At 49.3% G+C, this 18,978-nt stretch overlaps 7 protein-coding genes across 7 annotated transcripts, besides 2 other annotated features; 4 read left to right on the top strand and 3 right to left on the bottom strand.

Moving 5' to 3' along the window:
- Positions 1–713: 713 nt before the first annotated feature.
- NFIA_097140 (uncharacterized protein) lies at positions 714–3,032 on the bottom strand (the record flags this gene model as incomplete). The annotated part of the gene is made up of 4 exons (XM_001261987.1): positions 714–1,409; positions 1,471–1,957; positions 2,019–2,097; positions 2,159–3,032. 4 exons carry the CDS (start codon positions 3,030–3,032, stop codon positions 714–716), a joined length of 2,136 nt encoding a protein of 711 aa, XP_001261988.1.
- Positions 1,234–1,260: a microsatellite.
- A 1,753-nt stretch (positions 3,033–4,785) lies between the features above and the next one.
- On the top strand, positions 4,786–6,455 carry nop12 (rRNA-processing protein NOP12; the record flags this gene model as incomplete). The annotated part of the gene is made up of 2 exons (XM_001261986.1): positions 4,786–4,911; positions 4,968–6,455. 2 exons carry the CDS (start codon positions 4,786–4,788, stop codon positions 6,453–6,455), a joined length of 1,614 nt encoding a protein of 537 aa, XP_001261987.1.
- A 779-nt stretch (positions 6,456–7,234) lies between these two features.
- NFIA_097120 (uncharacterized protein) lies at positions 7,235–8,213 on the top strand (the record flags this gene model as incomplete). Its single annotated transcript, XM_001261985.1, has 2 exons — positions 7,235–7,561; positions 7,668–8,213. 2 exons carry the CDS (start codon positions 7,235–7,237, stop codon positions 8,211–8,213), a joined length of 873 nt encoding a protein of 290 aa, XP_001261986.1.
- A 1,252-nt stretch (positions 8,214–9,465) lies between these two features.
- Positions 9,466–10,837, top strand: NFIA_097110 (uncharacterized protein; the record flags this gene model as incomplete). The annotated part of the gene is made up of 3 exons (XM_001261984.1): positions 9,466–9,629; positions 9,724–9,961; positions 10,196–10,837. The coding sequence occupies 3 exons, from the start codon at positions 9,466–9,468 to the stop codon at positions 10,835–10,837; spliced, it is 1,044 nt and encodes a 347-aa protein (XP_001261985.1).
- A 1,514-nt stretch (positions 10,838–12,351) lies between these two features.
- Positions 12,352–13,069, bottom strand: NFIA_097100 (GPI anchored serine-threonine rich family protein; the record flags this gene model as incomplete). Its single annotated transcript, XM_001261983.1, has 2 exons — positions 12,352–12,797; positions 12,856–13,069. The coding sequence occupies 2 exons, from the start codon at positions 13,067–13,069 to the stop codon at positions 12,352–12,354; spliced, it is 660 nt and encodes a 219-aa protein (XP_001261984.1).
- A 1,377-nt stretch (positions 13,070–14,446) lies between these two features.
- Positions 14,447–16,606, bottom strand: NFIA_097090 (CCCH zinc finger protein; the record flags this gene model as incomplete). Its single annotated transcript, XM_001261982.1, has 2 exons — positions 14,447–14,632; positions 14,711–16,606. 2 exons carry the CDS (start codon positions 16,604–16,606, stop codon positions 14,447–14,449), a joined length of 2,082 nt encoding a protein of 693 aa, XP_001261983.1.
- Positions 16,549–16,583: a microsatellite.
- Positions 16,607–17,180: 574 nt separating the features above from the next.
- NFIA_097080 (DNA-directed RNA polymerase III subunit RPC25) lies at positions 17,181–18,076 on the top strand (the record flags this gene model as incomplete). The annotated part of the gene is made up of 6 exons (XM_001261981.1): positions 17,181–17,315; positions 17,379–17,475; positions 17,531–17,617; positions 17,672–17,735; positions 17,794–17,971; positions 18,032–18,076. The coding sequence occupies 6 exons, from the start codon at positions 17,181–17,183 to the stop codon at positions 18,074–18,076; spliced, it is 606 nt and encodes a 201-aa protein (XP_001261982.1).
- Between the last annotated feature and the right edge of the window lie 902 nt (positions 18,077–18,978).

Here is an 18,978-nt window from a genome sequence, read left to right as displayed (position 1 = left end):
GTGTGAACGTTTCATTCATCTCATGGGCGTGATACCCTTCAACGTCTGTCGGAAATTCTGTATCTTGAAATAGCTGCCTACACCAAGAAATGAGATCCGCCATGACTTTCCTGCCACGAACCCACCTGTACTCCTTGATAATCCAATCCTCAGACATAGAGCCTGAGATGAAATCCATTGGTGTCCAGAATCTTGCCTAAATATGTACATATTTCCCCAGTAACTATGCATCTCGTAAAGCCTTCTTCTTTCCCTCATGCAAAGCAGTCCCTGATTCCATTAAGGGGAACAACAAACTCATCCCTTCCGTGCCGTTTGGCAGTCAACAGTGCACCCATGTAATGGAAAGACTGGTAGGGAATATACACCAAAGACCCATGCAATAAAGTAGCAAAACACCGTACCTAGATATTTAATCAGACATGACACAGTAAACTATGTATCGTGAGGTAAATTCTTTGAACACAGAAGCCCCCAATGCAGCCGTTCGCCAATTATTCACACTGCTCAAAGAACGAAAGCAATAAGATGGACACCGTGCGAGAGAGAAGTTGAAAGAGTAGCGAGATTCGTCCTTGTGTCCCCAAGAGTACATGCCAAGCCATTCATACATGGAAACTATCCTACAACACCTTGTTGAACCCTATACAAGCCCCAGACGCCGGAAGGTCATGAATGTTAGATGAAGGTGGCGCAAAGGATTTTGGTCGAACCTATCGAGCAGTCATGTGACTAGAGCCCGAGCCAGTCAGTATCCCAGACGATGGGTGCATGGAATTGACTTGTTTCGAAGAGAGAGGAGGCGAACAATCGTGTTTTGAAGCATTCGATTGGAAAAGCCCCAGACGGGCGGGTTGCGGTGAAAAGGCGGGATTTCGAGACGATGTGGCTTGGGAAGCACGATGATCGAGGGTAGCATACGCCGGGTGCGGTTTTCGCACATCGAGCGGGGAAGAGCTTAGTGATCGATATCCGGACTTGCGGTCCGCATCATAGTCGGGAACACCAAAATGGGCAAGACCATGGTGCTGATGCTCCTGTTCTGCTCCATACGGTGTGTTATTCGCTGAGGAATTTGCAGCCGACAGATTCTCCGCTATCGTGGAGGCCGAGCCGTTGGGAGCATTAATATCGACCACTCGTTTCTGAGCGGCTGGAGTCGTGAATGACGAGGCATGTGGGTTTTCAAAAACTCGACTCTGCGGCCCCGGCGGGATTTGATGTTGTTGTTGTTGGTGGTGATGATGGTGGTGATGGTGAATCGGGTGCTGCGGATTTGCCCAAGGAGTCTGCTCAAGGAACGCCTCCTCCGCAGCTGTACGAAAGGCATTTGAGGACATGGCTGGCATGGCTCCACGTGGTAGATTCGTCGAAGGGTGTGAAGTAGGGGCCCTGGTCTCGAAGGAAATCTGTCCGGACATATGGATTAGCTCGAGATAAGCTCAGCAGGTTCCTAAAAATTAAACTTACCCCCATCTTCTCCATATCTTCTTCGAGTTCAGACGGTCGCGCAGGTGCCAATGAAGGTGCCGCTGGGAATCCCACGTATTTGGCGACGCCAGCCATGATAGACACTTCTTGGTTGTAAGCTGTTTGGTGGGCGATTTGCTGTGAACGCCGGGTGGGAAAAGGTATGTAGTGCTGCGCACTGAGCTCTTCTGTCTTGAATCGATCGTGCTGAATAGCGTAAAATTGCTTGCTGACAGCACTTGAGTGTTTCTCCCGAATGTCCCGAATTCGCTGGAAGTACGTGCTATGCGTCTGAGCACGCTCTGCCAGACTCTTGTTCATGAGAGCTTGGATTCGGTACTGAAACAAGGTATGTTCGTATTTTATCTTTGCATCACGGTGTCGTTTAACACACTCGAGCTGACGCAGGTATTCAGGGTGAGTCGGGTTGGGGCCAGTAAGCATTTCCAATTCTCGATTCAATTTGGATATCCTTTCGTCATATATCCTAAAGGGGCATCATCAGCAATCAGAAGGATGTAAGCTAGTCTGTTGATAACCCGACTCACTTGTCACGTAGGGCTGCGAATTCCTTTTCAAGGATCGTTAAAGATTCCATCGCGGACATCCTCTTAGCTGCTTCAGAAGCTATTAGTAAGTCGAACAAGAGATGGCAGTATGATCCAAAACTCCACAATGGGCGACTTACATTCTTCCTCGAGCTTGGCGGCTGCTTCCCCATCGTCGGCGTCCTCTCCACGTTCAATATTTTCGTCATCGCCATCATCGGCAGGACCCTCCGCGCCCGTCTCGAGGGCACCACTATCCATGTCATCATCAGCCGTATCGCGTGTTTTTCGCCCTTTTCGCTTTCCCTTCTTGCCTTTTCTGTTTTTCGCGGGCGCCGTGGGTAGGTCAGACTCGGGAAGGTCATCGGCCGGGGTATCTTCCTCGTTCGCTTTAATTACTTCTTCAATGGGCTCCGGAGACAGCGCACTGTCATCTGCCGGAGGATCGCTCAATTCACTCTTCACCGACCCGCGGCGCTTCTGAGGCGGTTCGCCTTCGTCACCCGTCTCGCCTTCCAGATCCGCGCCAGACTCGGGTCTTTTGCGCTTCTTTCCCGTACCTTCGGATAATGTAGAGTCTTCCAAACCAAGTATGTCTTCGGCGGATCCAAGGATTCCGTTGGGCTTGGAGCGAGGCTTGCTCGGTGAATCCTCAATTTGGACGTCCCCGTCCTCGGCGTCATCGTACGTCGTCGATTGGGCCAATTTGCTGGGGCTAGGGCCGTAACTGCTCACGACAATGTTGGTTCTGCGAAAATGATTCGGGGAATCTTCGATGCGCTCCGTCTCAGCTTCAGAGTCATTCTCTGGTGCTAACTTCTCGGGCTTGGGCGACTCTTCGTAGTCCGAGGGTTCATTATCCAAGACATCGTCGATGTCGCTCAGACTACTTGAGCGTCCATCGTCCATGAGCGAATCATCCAGTAGAAGATCTTGGTCGCCATTGGTGATTGTGGCATCAGGCCCTGTTGGCGGACCAACAGGAGCTGAGTCTCGACTTGCGGCCACCTCCATAGGCAATGGCGCGGCACGAGCACAGCAACCTAGGAGAAGAGAATATGGAGTTTGGCTGAAAGGGCGTTTCTGAACGGTCTGGGGAAGTCGAATACAAAGGTTGGCTAGCGGGGATGTGGTTTCGGGCAGTCAGTGGGAAGTAAAGTAGTTTCGAAACTGGAAAATTGAGTATAAATGTCAGCTAGAACCTCAAAAGGATGAATCGACACATAGATGCACATAACAAGAATGGAGATCCGTCATTGAAACAGTTTGTTTGGACTGTTCCTTGTCTGCAGATGAAGGCGGTGCGGAGATTTGATTGTTCTGCTACCCGGGACACACCCCGAGATCACCAGCAGTCTCTGGCAACTGCGCCGTCTCAACAGAGCAAGAAGGAAACCTTCTTGCAGGGACCGAAGCAGTAGCCTCGTTGAATAGAGCAGAACCTATCGTCCCATATGCCGTAAGCCAAAAAAGAACGTACCAATCAACAATGCGCCAACTGTGAAAGTAGCACTGAGCACAGCTGCCCGCGACCGAGCAGCGATTCACTTAGCCACTGCGTTCACGGGGGGCGAGCCGCAGGAACACAGAACCAAAATAAATCAGACTGGCGGTCGTTTGTATAGTCCAACAGAAGCTAATATCACCTCAGGCCTACACAAGAGGCACTGTGCGTGGAAAGATGGAGGACGAGGAGAAGAAGGAGGAGAGGGTGGAGGTGGTGGACTTCAAGAAGCGGGCGATACGACACTGCAGCGCGAGAGAAAAGGCGGCATGGACGAGCGGAAATTGGTTCGAAAGCGCGGTCGAAGGAGATCGAGAGGGTAACTGGAGAACTCAATGAGCTGAAAATGATTGATCAGACAGAGATAGAAAATCACTTGGTGCTCCAGAACCCACAGATTTGCTTGGGAGCGGACAGTAGTGAGAAAGGTGAAGGAGGGACCCCCAAGAGCGACAGCAATAATCTACCTCTTTTGCTCTGCTGAGACTCGTCGCGGTATTCCGAGCGTAATGGTATTCTGCCGTATTTTATGCCGACGCTGACCAGACTCCGAAGAGGTGGTGTGGACGCCGTGGTTACTGACCGCTCTGGTATCGACGATTACACATCATGTGACATATTCTTAGTTTACATCTCAGTTTGAGTGATTTCATCTGATAAGACGTCGCTTCTTAGAAAGTGCATTTTCAGAATATCTGGAAATAAATCACTCTTAGCAATGTGTACTCCTGTCTACTACTCCTACTATCGACCAGTCGCAATGTATTTGGTAGCAGCTTGCCATGAAGAGATTCCGGTGCCGGTGATATCATTGCCGCTAATTGCGGATAATATCAATCCGTGCCCCGTCTGTTGATCCCCATCGCTGTACTCCGTACTTCTTCAGGGCAACCAGGGAGCTGGATTTGAAGGAGTCCTTGACCTTTTGTCCCAGTGACGGGATTAATATATCTGATATGCGCGCGTAAGAATCTCTCATGAAAAATATTAGAACAGATGGTCAAGCTGTAAGACGTCTCTGTACTGTGGACGCTGCGACTCTTTCGGCTTTGCTGATACGATAAAGCACGTGATCTTATCCAGCTCCCGTCGCCAAAATATTTTTTCTTTTCGAGGCAGAAAAAATTAGGAAACGCAACGAAGAAAGCAAGATAAAAGCGTAATTGCTTTGATAGTGTGAAATTCAACCACTGGTTTGATCTTCCTCATTGCCTAACGACATTTTCAAAAGGGCGACAGAGATCTCCCCCATTCTGACTGAAGATGGGCAAGAAAAGTAAGGCTCAGTCGGACAATGTCTCGCAACCAGGCAAGACAGACGTTACTCTGCCTTTTTTGGGCGGAAAGGCCGCCATTGACCCAACGGTGGCTTCACTGTTCGCAAAAAGTGTATGTACTTACCCATGACTAATAGAAGGGTCTTCTAACGCTCTCAAATCATTCAGGCCGGTCCAGTGAAAGCTCCGTCTGTGCAGCCCATTATCACACAGAGAAAGGACAACGAGCCAGAAGATGATGTAGAAAAGGAAGAAGACGATGAAGAAATTTCTGAGCTTGAGGAGGACCTGGAAAGCGAAGATGAAGATATGCAGGACGTCTCGGAAGTCGCCAGTGACGCTGAGAGTACGCCGGCCGTGGATACCCAGGCAACTTCGAGCAAGAAACGGAAAAGGGCCCCTGCGGAAGATCTCGAAGAGACTTATATGCGGCGTATAGCGAAGGAGGAACAGAATGAACAAGAAAAGCGTCGCGCCGAGAAGGCAAAGAGGCAGAAAGTTGAGGAGGAAGGAAAGGATTCTGATTCTGTGTCGGACAAGTCTAAAGACGAGGATGACGAAAGTTCGGAGGAAGAGGACGAAATTACAGTCCCCAAGCACGAGACTCAGAGCGGTGATCCGGAGTCCAAGGAACTCGAAAAGAGTAACCGTACCGTCTTCCTCGGCAATGTCTCGAGCCAGGTTATCAGGTCCAAATCGGCGAAGAAGACCCTATTGAAGCATCTGGCATCCTTTCTTTCCACTCTTCCGGAATCTACAGGGCCTCACAAAGTCGAATCAATTCGGTTTCGGTCCGTGGCCTTCGCTAGCGGCGGAAAAGTCCCCAAGCGAGCTGCCTTTGCTAGACGTGAGATATTGGATGACACTACACCAAGCACCAACGCATATGCTGTCTACAGTACGGTGCAGGCAGCGCGGAAAGCACCTGCAGCCTTGAACGGCACCGTTGTTCTAGATCGACACCTTCGTGTCGACAGCGTTGCACATCCCTCCCAGATCGACCACAAACGGTGTGTCTTTGTTGGCAACCTTGACTTCGTGGACAACGAGACCGACCCGGAAGAAGACGAGAAGAAGAAAAAGAAGAAGTCGGGGCCCGCGGACGTTGAGGAAGGTTTATGGCGCACATTCAATGCTCACACCAAGGGATCTAAAGAACGGACCTCGACCAAAGGCAATGTCGAGTCTGTCCGGGTAGTCCGTGACCGTACTACCCGCGTGGGCAAAGGCTTTGCTTATGTACAGTTTTATGATCAGGTCTGTGTGGAGGAGGCACTTTTGCTGGACGGGAAGAAGTTTCCTCCCATGCTGCCGCGGAAACTCCGGGTGACACGGGCCAAGAAGCTCCCCAAGAAGCGTGATGGCCCAGAAACTGGGTCTCACGGCAAAGCGCTCGGCGAGGGCTTTTCGACGCTTCAAGGTCGTGCAGGTAAGCTCTTTGGTAGAGCCGGCGCGGCTAAGATGAAGGCCGAAGGGAGAAAGTCTATATCCGGGAACTCGGTGGTGTTTGAAGGTAATCGTGCAACAGAGGGATCATCGCGCATCAAAATTAAGACCAAGAGTCGTGGCTCCAAAGGCAAGCCGAAGAACCGGAGCGCCAAGCGAGCTGCAGCGTACCAGGCTGCTGGAGGCAGGAAAGGAAAGATGGCAAAATAGGTGTCTTTACATGTATCATTTTCTTCCATCTGCCCAGTGGGCCGTTCCTGGCACTGCTTACAACGAAGCGTAACTATGTCCTCACCGCATTGAGAAGGTCATTCTCCTGAATCTGAAATGGCATTATTTCAAAGTCATCACGGCGCTGCTTTTCAGTCAATATAGATATTAGAGGGCCGCCCAATAGAAGTACGTGGATGGTGTGGTAAAAGAACCCATGGACAACATTGACGTCATCAGATATACTATCTATTTCTTATCAGCTGAACACAGAGAGGTATATCTCATCTAGATTGCCGAGTTACCTCCTTGAATACTTCTTAATATTCTTAAACATCGTCGCATTATTATAGTTCTAGTCTGTGGCCGTTATTTGTGCTTCTAAGCCACTGGCCAGACAAATCTGACCCAGTACTGATGCTTAAGCATCAGAGATCTGAGTTACCCACAGTCCCCTGAACTCCCCGCCCTGACGTGGGGAAACGGCAACTATTCTGACTTCGCCTTTGGGGCACGATATACGCAAAATCGCCATGGGGAGACATCTATGAGACCTATCTATCATCTAAATCTATAACCACCGGCTTTTCAACCAGCGTTGACCTTGATCGTTGAGCAGTGTTATTCGACTGGACACAGGATAACTCCTTTATTATTGATGCCTGGGCTTGGCCGGAACACTTCCTCCAAAACATATTGAATTATCGTCTACGTAGCCGTCTTTTCAAAATCTTTAAAGATACCCTCGCACTTTACGATATCGGTTCTAGTTTCATATGATGTTCCCGTCCATTATGCGCCGCTTCCGTTCCCCTCGTCAACCGCCATTCAATGACTCGGACGATACAACCCCTTCTTCGAGCGAACCAGCACAAGATACAGCCTCGGATATTTTCTATCCCGGTGTATTTGATGTGTTCAAGGTTCGCCATATTTTGAGATGGAAGATCACCTCGGAAGGGTTGCCAATGGAGATTGTCGACATGATTATGGAGGCTGCCGAATACTGGCCCTCAATCGAGGCTCGGATGGACACAAGGACGATTATCAGACAGGATCATGACCGAGAGCTGCTACGAACGGCACCTTTGTGTTATGATGAGGCGGTACGTTGCAGACCTTGCCTTGACTGCAGCCGGCGATCATCTAAGCTCCACTTCCTCCATTTCTTCTATCTGTAATGGACACTGATATCTTATGACCTATCGATAGACACTGGGAAGCGCATCCCCAAATGTACTTCCTCATCAGACCATACACCCCTGTCGCAAGATTGTTTTCAGAATCTTGTCCCATGACCAGGGTTGGGGTGGTGGTCCTAGAGGTGAAAGTCCGTACGATGGGTCATATACCTGGTTCGATGTCGAGATCATACACGCAATCCCTCAAAAGGGCAGCGGCCAAACGGATTCGCAAGCGTACGCCCATTCCACTGGTCAAGGGGAGCGTCAGGAACCGATCGGTCCCCAGCACTCACATTTCTTGCCAGGTCCTGGCAAAATTCAGATGAATAAGACCGCAGTATCACAGACACAAGAATATACAATCACTTGGCACTACCTTGATAAAATCCAAGCTGAATCTGCTGACGCCGAAGAGATTGAGCGTTCGCAAGGTCGTGGTCGGGCGACGCTGGATGGGAGTGTAGTCCGGACCTTGGGCGTGGGAGACTCCATTGCTGTCTGGGGACGAGCACGATTTCCAGGATGGTCAAACCATGTCGAATTTATATCTGTTCGGGTATTCTGGGCCGTGTAATCATGAAATGGCGAATGTACATTCTTCTAATTTTCGGTGTTCAAATTGAGACCTTGTCACGAGCTTTCCGTGCCTTATAATAGTCGTAGCCCGAGCAGCTTCCAAAGAGATAACACGGCAATGCAACAACACATGTTATATTGAGTATCAATGAAACGATATAAAAAAAGCAGATACTTGATCAAACCCTAATGTAGCTAGCTGGTGGACAGGAAGTGACTCCTAGCCCTTGCTCGATATATAGACCCTTTAACTTAAACTCCGCATCCTTCTGCAGACACCTGAGATAGCAACAACCTTCCCAATCAGGCAAACAGTAATAACCTCATTCTAGTCGAAATCACGCAATCGTGCCAAGACTGTCCGTGCATGGGTCTCGCGTGCTTGAATATAAGGACTCTCCATCCTCCATCACTACCAGCACCTTTGGGAGCTGTTCCTTTTCCATCATGAATGAGATTAATGTCCGTCTAACCTGCGACGATCGTAATCCGTGACAGTCATGAACTGCATTGGATCCCTCGTTGTCCCCTTGATGAAGGGCGTCGACGAGCACATCCCCCCGTGACATTCTCTCTCTCTTGCCTGAGCCGACGGGAAGCGTCTCGGTCGGCGATTCACTCGCAAGGTCCAAGTGGGGCCTGGTGCATCAGTTGCGCAACCATCAAAGTTTCAACCACTCAGCAGTCGGTTTCAGTCGCCGATTGCTCATCTATACCCGGGCTTTCGACATCTTGAGTCAATGAGACAGGGAGTTGAGAATGGAGTATGTTAGTCCCTTTGGGATTGTCATCACCGCATGATCCGTGGCTTTCCTTGCTCTCTATGGACGGTTGATTACGTCCGCACCATGTGTTCTATCGTCCGAGATGCCTGATTCGCGCTTTCAAGCCGTTTCTGTTACTCGTCCCCATATCAATGGACTGGACAAGCGGTAAACAGTCTGCGATGCGGGTTTATTGTTCGCTGTTGTCATCCTGCGTCCCTTTGCTCGCCGTTTCCCGATGTATATGATCATCGGGCTCCCCTCTTTCCCTAGGAGAAGGTGTCACGACGCTTGATAGCTGTTTTCACCGAGAAAAACGCCGGGCTCTGATTCTAACCATCTGGCGGCTTCCCTGCTAATTCGCACCCTCCCTATGATTCTTCAGTACCTCCCTTGAGATATCCTCGTGTGGTAATTCCAGAGTTGTCCCATAAAATCTCATTTACGAAGCTCTCTGCATCTATATCTCCAAATCGTTCAACAATCATGAATCCGCCTCAAAAATGTGCTGCGGTTGTCGTGGGAGCTGGTCCTGCCGGTCTGGCCGTGGTTGGAAATCTCCTTGAGAGGCAGCTTGGTGGGAAAATTGCCTGGGTTGATCCCTACTTTCAGGCCGGACGTGTGGGCAGGAAATACCGCGAGGTTCCTAGGTGAGCACGACTATTTCCGGCTCTGTACGCGCTTGGGAAGCCGAGCAAGCTTCGGAAGAGGAACTCTACGGCTGACTGTTCGGGTTCTGTCCAGCAACACCAAGGTCTCCTTCTTCCAAGCGTATGCCACAGGTGTCCAGCCATTCCGTGCAGTCATCAGTAGTACACGGATGCCCAATGCTTTCACGACTCTAGCGAAACTTGACCAAGATCAAACATGTCTGTTGCAGCATGGTGCAGACATGGTTCAGGCCTTAACAGAGGGCATTGTGAAATTGGATCGGGTTGTACAATGCAAGGGTTACGTCGTTGCTGCCAATCTGGCGGAGAAGGTTAGTTTGAGACCCTGCATTTGGAGTACCAAAGGACGGCAACATCAATCAGAGAGGAATCGGATAGTTTGCTAATGCTTTCGTTTCCCGGTTCCATAGACTTCTTCCTGGACAGTACGGATCAAAAGTCAAGGATCGTCCGACGAGTTTGAAGTTGAGACACCTAAACTCATCCTGTGTACGGGGTCGTCGCCGACAACTGCTCCGATACCTGTTTCTGGGCATAGAATTCAGAGGCTGGACCTTGACAATGTTTTGAAGCCCAGTGAACTCGCCTCGTACCTTCCCCGAGACACGCCCTTGACCATCGCCGTTGTAGGAGCTTCTCATAGTGCCATTCTGGCTCTGCTCAACCTGGTAGATTTGGCCCGGAGTTCTCATCCCCAGCTCCGCATCAAGTGGTTTACCCGGCATCCTCTTCGGTATGCCGAGTACATGGACGGTTGGATCCTCCGAGATAACACCGGTCTCAAGGGTCTCGCTGCGGACTTTGCTCGCCAGCAGCTCGAAGATGAAGTTTTACCGACCTCCGAGGCAGGCCGTTTCATCACCAAGGTCGACTGCAGCAGTGGTAAAGAAATGGCACAGTTTAAGCTGCAGTTACCCTTCTGCACTCACATTGTTCAGGCCATTGGCTTCGCTCGGGATCCGCTGCCAGAGCTTTCCGTGAATGGTTCGCCATTGGAGCCCGACTTTGATCATGAAACCGGCGGATTCTACGATCAACGTGGACGACTCGTTAAGGGCTTATATGGTGCTGGTATAGCCTTTCCAGAGCGAACAGTTGATCCTCACGGTAATGTCGAGTATGCCGTCGGGTTCTTCAAGTTCATGAAGTTCATCAAGCGAGTGTGTCCTCAATGGGTTGCCGCTTAGAACTGCCTTTTATTTTTTTTTCTCTTCGGTCTGCATGACAGATGATGCCATGCTCCTTTCGGGCCCGCTTTCTCTAATCATTCATCTTCCTGTTTCAGACACTTCATAGGTCACCTTGGGAGCTGTGCTCCTACGGTGTTGTGAGTGGCATCATTAGCGTTCTTAATGTTAATCAGAATTGATAAACAATAAGCTCAAAGTCCCTAACCGCTTATATGTAAGAACGAAGCATGGCATGTCGCACGACAGAAGGGTTCTGTCATCTTCACGTGCTATTAGCAGCAGCCTTCAGCCTCGTAGGACGTATGTAGGTAACGTGTAGGCTAGTCTCAGGTATCCAGTCACAAGCATGACAAGAACTTACAGGCAGAGATCTATTCCTCTCTAGCTCAAACCAATCCCTTCAGCCTTCTCGCATCATTCAAACCGTCAGTCCTCAGTCATCGATGGCTGAGAGAAGCGTTCTGAGGTACCTTGGGTACCTTACTTTCAGTACAAACGGTATGGTAAGATACAATTCAAGTAAAATACATCAGTCGACACAAAACCACTGGAGATTGGAAGCTGCACCTACCTTAGGTTACTGGCATAAGCGCACGTCGTACATGCATAATGTAGGCACATCTACAGTAATGTACGTGTCTCCCTATTTATGCATGAATAATGACTGAATCAGTATCTTACCAAGATACTCAAATCCGCCAGAATACCGACTAATCATGGCTTCAGCGGATATTGATGTTTAAGCCCGTATAGCCCGTTGACGTACGGACTACTCCGTAGTGGGTAGGTAATGCCTGACAGAAGATCAGCTCATGAGTTTAGCAGAGGCTGTACGGAGTAGATAAGTGCATGCAATTGCCGAGCCATATTACATGTTCACTCTGCTAATGGTCATTTCGGCTAGAGACCCACAGCCATCCGATGGGACATTGAAAACCATCCGTTCGATTCTGAAATGTATTGGGCTTATGATTGCAACAGGCTACTCCCATTCCCCGCGTCATCTTCGACTCATACTACTAGTAGTTCCTGAAGATCGTCGGCTACAGCAGAGCCTCATTGTCTCTTGAACGGGCCAGAAGGTTTAGAACCATAGAATATGCAGATGATTTTTACAAAACCTTATTGTTTACTCGCATCCTCCTGCAGGTCAAAGCAAGTCATTCATTACAATGTAAACATATCTACATACCATACAAAAAGTGTGCCCGAACAGACGAGAGTCCCTGGTCCCGACAACGAATAATGACCATTAGGTTACGCGATCATATGAATCCGCAAGCATCGCCCAAAGGAATAGAGAGAACCGGACACAAAAAGGATGTTACACCTTTTCCATCCGCAGGCCACGAACAAACGGTAGATACCCAAAAACGGTAATCCAACCATATTCGAGCTAAGCAAGTGCAAACGAAAAAGGAAATGGACACGCCAAAAGCTATATATTCGAATGTGTCGAGCCCGATCGCCGTGATGTGACTCGCCGCCAGAATGCTCGCAACGTATGCTGCTTACATGAATGCAATCACACCCATGACGAGCGCCATCATGCCACCGGAGATCCGGTTGATGATACCGCCATTGGCGTTGGGGACCGAAGTAGGCGAGGTAGTGGCGGTCGTGCGGGAAGCCTGGGTGGTAGTAGTCGAAGTTTCAGTGGTAGACGAGCTGCTGGTGGTCGAAGGGCTGCTGGAGGGAGAAGCAGTGGTCGAAGTCACAGTGGTCATGGTAGGAGTTCCGCTAGTAGTAGTTGAGGTAGACTTGGTAGAGGCGGTCTTAGTGGAAGTGGCAGTAGCCGTGCTCGACGCGACACCAGTAGCTCCTGCAATCGTGAAACGGTTCAAGTAGTTGGTTTGGGAGGTATCATCATCGGAAATGATCTCAACGGTGTAATCAGGCCGAGAAGCAATGCTAGAAGGAACATTCCAGGTGTAGCTTCCGGAATTGGGAATGCTCGCTAGTGTACGTTAGCATATGCGCAGCGCCCCAGACTCATTTCAACTTAAGACACTTACAGACAATGGTTGAACCAGAGTCAGGAGTGAAAACATCGCCCCATTGGAGCTTGAGAGTGACAGTTCCACTGGTGGTAGGGTCCCAGGTCAATGTAGTGGGCTCACCAGCACTGAACTGGTAACCGTTGGCAGGGATGTTGAAAGCATTCTCCTTGGTAGCTGCAGCTGCGATGGCCGCGAGAGCGCTGAGAGACAGGAAGATGATGGAACGCATGTTGACTAAAGTATAGACTTTCGTTGACGCTATTATATATAAATTTCCAAAAATGAGGTAGCAAAGCGGGGGCTAAGATAAAGTATACCGGAAGATTGTAACGAAGGGATTTTGAATTGGAATATACGTATTTAATGAAAGGAATGGATTCTGACTGGGGTTAAAGACAGACAGAAAGATGAGTAAATGCAAAGATCGACTGCAGGGAGAGTAAGGAGAAAAAGGGAAGAAAGAGGAGAAGGGGAGATAAGACCGAGTAATAATAACCGGAAGAGCTAGGCTAGTAGAACCTACCTAACCTTCCGCAACACCCAAGGAACCTGGTCAGCTCATCTCGTTTGGGGGGATCTGGGTAAAGATTTCGCGCCAGTAGTTAGATGGTGAGGAAGCCACGAGCCAGTCATCCTCGAGGAAGAGCCAATAGGACGGTCTCATCAACCTGAAGTTCACAGCCCCCCAAAGGGAAGAGGCAAAGTCAGAATAAATGGGCATAACGCCATCGAGGAGGCTAATCCTAGCCAGACTTAGTCTCTTCTTCTCTAGGGAAAGGCGTTTGTTCAGCTAGACCAAGTCAGTCGTAGTTATTCGCTTAGCCAAATAAGTTGGTCGAGAAGGATCCAGTAATTCCAATGAAAGCCCGGTCGGGACCCCAGCTAGTTGACGCTAAGGTCGCAAAGGACTAAAAGAGAGAACTAAGTGATGCCTATCAGTCTTGATGGTGTGTGGTGGCAATGAGCCATGGGATCGATCTGTCCGAGGGTCTTTGGAAAGCGGAGGAACTAAGGTCTTTGATATGTGGGTTGCTCAGAATAATCATACCTTACCTCCGATTCACAGAAGATGAGTGAACTATGATTGCTTATTTCTGGTTATCCGGTAGGAGATACCTAGCACCTGAAAACCAAAACTTTGAGCAATCTTCTATTCCGTAATTCTTGTGGTGGCTCTAAATGTAATACCGAAATTACAAAAATATTTCTTCGCAGCATCCAGATACATGCCTGTTGCAGGTAACCAAGTACGACCAAGGAAGGTCATCCCGCTATAAATTATAATATCTAAATGGAAGTACCAGGCTAAGTACCTTACGGTACGGGTACGAAGCCTTTCCGTATTATGACTTTCAAGACGGCTTCCAAACAGGGACATTCGCGATATGGTAAGGATGCGCCCCTCTGGGAGGGAAATGCCCTAGGGACCAGAAATAGTCGCTGGTAGACTCCAACTTGGTCAACTTTCAGGTCTGGCGTCCTCTGCTGCTACCGTCCTCGATGCCCAGACTGAAAGACTCAGGGCTCTATTTGGTTCTGAAGCTAATTCGTATACGGATTTTATGTACAAGGCGCCGATGTTATATAGAACATGATATTCCAGCACCTAGACAGCAGCAACTGTGTCTTTCGTCTCGTGAGAGTCACGGTTCTCATCTTCGTTCCCATCAGTATGAGAGTGTCCAGTCGCCCTTTCCTCGGCCTCTGGGGCATCCAGAAATCCGTTCTCTCCGAGCCATACAATCACTTCCATGGCTCTCCGATCCTCGTCCTCTTTTTGGCGTTCGATCAGCTAGTAAATTGCGTGTTAGCCTTTGAATGGCCGAAAAAATGCCGTTTTCCTTCTTTGCTAAAGACCAAGAATACTTACAGCTTGGAAGAGTCCCCTCCGTCCTTTTTTCTCCACCGGTTTTGTTTTGGCGCCTCTTTCGGGCAACTCGTGTAGAAAATGGCACTTCTCCCCGTGCAAGCAGCGCCCATTGCGGGCGAAATGGCGACACACTTTCTTCTTATTAACTCGAGGCGGTGGTGCTACCCGCTCCGGCCCCTCACGGCGCGAAGACACTTCCTCAGGGGCCGAATCATCATCGCTCTCGTCGGAATCCGAAGAAATGTCAGATCCACTTGATGACGTCCAGTCACTGCTGTCCGAATCGTCGAAAGATGATGCGGCGGATTCCTCGTTTCGACTCTCTACCGAGTCACCGGGTTCAATCTTTGTTACCATTGTCCCAGGGGCCATGGATGCGACAGAACTCTCGGCAGGGACAGCCACAGTCTCCGAGTTGTTGTCCTTGGAGCCGAGTATCTCCACTTTCTGAGCAGATTCTGTGTCCGCCTTTTCCGCAGCGACGGAAGGTTGAATTTCAGTTTTCTGCGTTGCAGACTCTGACCCTCTTCTCGCCTCCATGGCCACCTGTTGCAGCCTTTCAACTTCGAGCCGAGCCCGCTCGGCATCCGCCTCCGCTTTCGCTACCCGTTCCTGCTCCTTTAGCAACTTGCGTTGAAGCTTATCAGCCTTTCGTTTCGCCTTGGCGGCCGCATCCGCCGGATTAACGACGCTCTCTGGTCTATCATTGGCGGCCTTCTGGGCTCGTCTTTGCTCCTGCCTCTCAATCCTTTTCTTGTTCAGAGCTTCTTCACGGGCTTTCTTAGCCTCCTCCATGGCCTTTTTCTTCTCTTCAGCCTTTGCTTGCGTCGGAAAACGTTTCTTCCGTTCCTCAATCCATGCGGCAATGTCTGTGGGTGACTGGAGTGTGGACGTCCGTCCTTTATAGGTGAATCGCAACGGCGCTGTAGCACCGGCAGCCGCAGGCGCCAACTTGGATTCTTCATCCACGTCGTCCTCCTCACTCGATTCATGATCCTCGGTTTTGGGGGTAAGCCCTAACTGGTTGTGTTTTCTTTTCTTTTTTCTCGGATTTGCAGCATCAACTGCCGGAGGAGGTTTCACAGGTAGAGGGTTGCCGAAGCTTGGGACCGGAGGCGGTGCAGGAACGCAAGGTGCAACTGTTTGCGGTTTTCCTCCAAATGCCGACGCATGATCCCGCTTTCCGCCATGTTTCATTGAGTTTCCACCAGAGGAAGATTGGTTCTGGTGTGTGCTAGATTGCCGCGGCGTCCATTGATTGCTACGCCGAGGACTAGCAAAGGTTCCTGTAGGTGGTGACGCTTCAAAACCCCAACGCATTGGAGGACTCATCATCGGTGCTTGTACAGGTTGAGGAGTATGTTGAGTCGAATGCACGACAGAAGGGTACGAAAGACTCGATTGCGCATTTGGAGGGGCGTAAGCTGCATCATAGCTAGGTTGTGGCTGATATGGAGATCCGAGAACGACTGGCGGCTGCGAAAAGCGTTGCGGGGACGCGTAGGAGGATGTATTGGACTGGTGTTGGAAACCTGGTGACCCTAAAGACGCAATATGTGGCGATGGAATATTGCGAGAGACAGTAGGCTGAGATTGAGGCGTAAACCCGGTATAGTTTATCGACCCATAACCGAAAGATGACGGCGTAGAGGAATAGGTCGGGCTATGGTTGGCATGGTGGGGAACAAAGGAGCCTCCCCGACCTCCTCGATTCCCAAACCCTCTGCCACGACCTCTGTTGTGCCCTCCGGCGCCTCGTCCACCTCGCTGACCATAAGAACCGTAACCGTATTGTGGAGGCCCAGACGGAAAAGCTGACTGAGGTGGCTGCTGTTGCTGAGAAGAAGGAGGGGGAGGAGGAGGAGGGGGAGGAAATGAGAATCCCTGGGAGCTCATTGCGGGAAGATCTCTGCAGGCCCTCGAATGAGTGACAGCATCGATGCCATCCTCTCACGCCATCCCGGAGACCTGAGAAAACCTCCGATCACTTCTGATCGCTTCTTTAGGACCGAAGCTCCAAAGTTGTTGTTCCGTTCCGAGATCCGAACTGTCATTGCCTTACCGAGTACTGTAAAGCCCGAGTAAGACACAGTGGAGAAGTCACGTGCTAGGTTCTGGCTATCAAACGTAGGAGGAAAAAAATTAAGAGCAACCAGGCCGGATCCGCAACATGCGATTGGTCGAGGCAATCCGCGATTGATCTTTTGAACTTCTCTTGTTGCAGATTCAGATACACTCCTATAATGTCATGAACCTGTGATTACTGGAAACATAATTTAGAAGGGGCCGTCTCAGCGTCCTGCATGGTTAGAATGCAAGTTTTGTCTTGCCGCTAATCCTCTCTGCGACTGTGCGGAAATAGAAACTACATATCGTGATCGCTGCTCATGCGATACCTCGTTCCCCTGTAACATATTCAAAAATGTTTATTCTTGTCAGTTGAGACGTCCTTGATCAAATTTAGTTTATCATGTCATGGATAGACAAGCTGACTGCAGCGAGGCAGACAACCGTCTCAGATCTCATCCAGATCTCTCCTGAAGACTTCTCCAAGTACAGCGCTGTCGCAATCGAGGACAATATTAACGAAAAGTATGCAAATAAAGTACGGTGAAGTCACCCTGATCGACGTGGCAGTCGCCTTGACTGACATGGTTCGCTTGTGCAGGTCATTCAAAAAATTGGCCTTTGCATTGGATTCTATGACTTGTTAGAATCGTCGGATGGTTTAATAGGCCATGGCACAGGCTTGGTCAACGTAAACGGTATGTCTGGAATGATTTCCCAGCTGAAGATAACTGCTTTACTGATTCTCCATAGTGAAATTCCGGCTCATCGTCTTCCGGCCGTTCAAAGGAGAAATCCTACTCGGCAAGATCTCCAGTGCTACTCAACACGGGATTAAGAGTATGCAACTGCTTTAAGCTCGCGGTCACTATACTCTTGCTAATACAAAAACAGTTGGTGTAGAATTTTTCAATGATATTCTTATTCCCCCGGATCTTCTGTTGGACGGCGCTCGATTGTAAGCAACCATCTTTCTCCAGACTGTCGCAAGTACATATTGGCTCACCAGGACACAGTGACATTGCCGATCAGGTGTGGGTTTGGGAAAATGAAGATGGCTCAACATTCTACTTCGACATAGGAGAAATTGTCCGTTTCAGAGTTGAGATGGAGGAATGGCATGATCAGATTCCTAATGCCCCAGATCTAGGAGACGGCGCAACCATTGAACGAAAGCCCCCCTACTCCATCATAGTATGTACCCTCGCATTTCGATTTCGCACGAGCTCTAATTTGGCTAATTGTGAAACTCAGGGCTCGATGCAAATGGCAGGTTTGGGACCCGTGTCCTGGTGGTGATGGGGGAGTTGATTAGTGAGGGCACTCTCATGTCTTTTTATGTTGTCTTTATGTACACGCCGGATGATACAATGGGCTGGAATTGGAGCCGATAGGTGATTCCCGTCATTGGCGTTGCTAGAATAGAGGACAGGACAGCACTGAATGTATTGCCTGTCGCATGATGACCATGAGATGATAGTCAAGAAATGATTACAAAAGTCCAGAAATGACGTGATTTCTGATCCAGATAAAAATGTACTACTCGGTATGCACTTAGTGTCAGGTAAAGTTGTAGTACAAATCACCTCATCGGAATGTATCACGTAGGTTCCAGCTTACCATATCCGGGTCCCTTTGTCATCAGGGGGGTTGTATGCTAGTTTACCTAATTAACTTGCTATTTGTGGATTGAGATGATGATTATTCAGACTGAAGGATGGAGATACCTAATATCTGTATTCATGAAACATCACTGCATGCATCTGCGTGTCAGCAAGCAACACCCCTACCCAATAATCTGTCAAGCTTAAGAGATATCTGCAAGATCCACGTTGTCCTGGATCTGATTATCAATTGAATCTAAATGCTCGGTTAGTGCCGGGAACGTCTGGTTCAGATGGAGACAAGTTCCGCCCTGTAGCCTTGTAGTGCAACGTAAAAGAAATCCCAAGAGAGTTTGATGGGAAAGAAAAAATCGGAGTCCGAAGGGCAGGGAAAATAATACTACTTGTAGTAATCAATAATCATTAATGTGTCTGTGTTTCTCCGTCGCACATTCCAGTCTAATATTTGTTGTCTTTTATTATTAATTGTCAATTGCTGACTCTTATAAACACGAGGACGCAGGACCGGCGGCGCCCTATTGGATTTTTTCTTTGGAGTGATCTCATACAACTGTCTCCTCTGACTGTTTCTTTCAA

The sequence above is a fragment of the Aspergillus fischeri genome, genomic scaffold (assembly GCF_000149645.3).
Source record: "Aspergillus fischeri NRRL 181 1099437636262 genomic scaffold, whole genome shotgun sequence".
Classification (NCBI taxonomy): Eukaryota; Fungi; Ascomycota; class Eurotiomycetes; order Eurotiales; family Aspergillaceae; genus Aspergillus; species Aspergillus fischeri.
The sequence above is the reverse complement of the archived record's forward strand: the minus strand, read 5'-3'. Positions and strand labels throughout refer to the sequence as shown.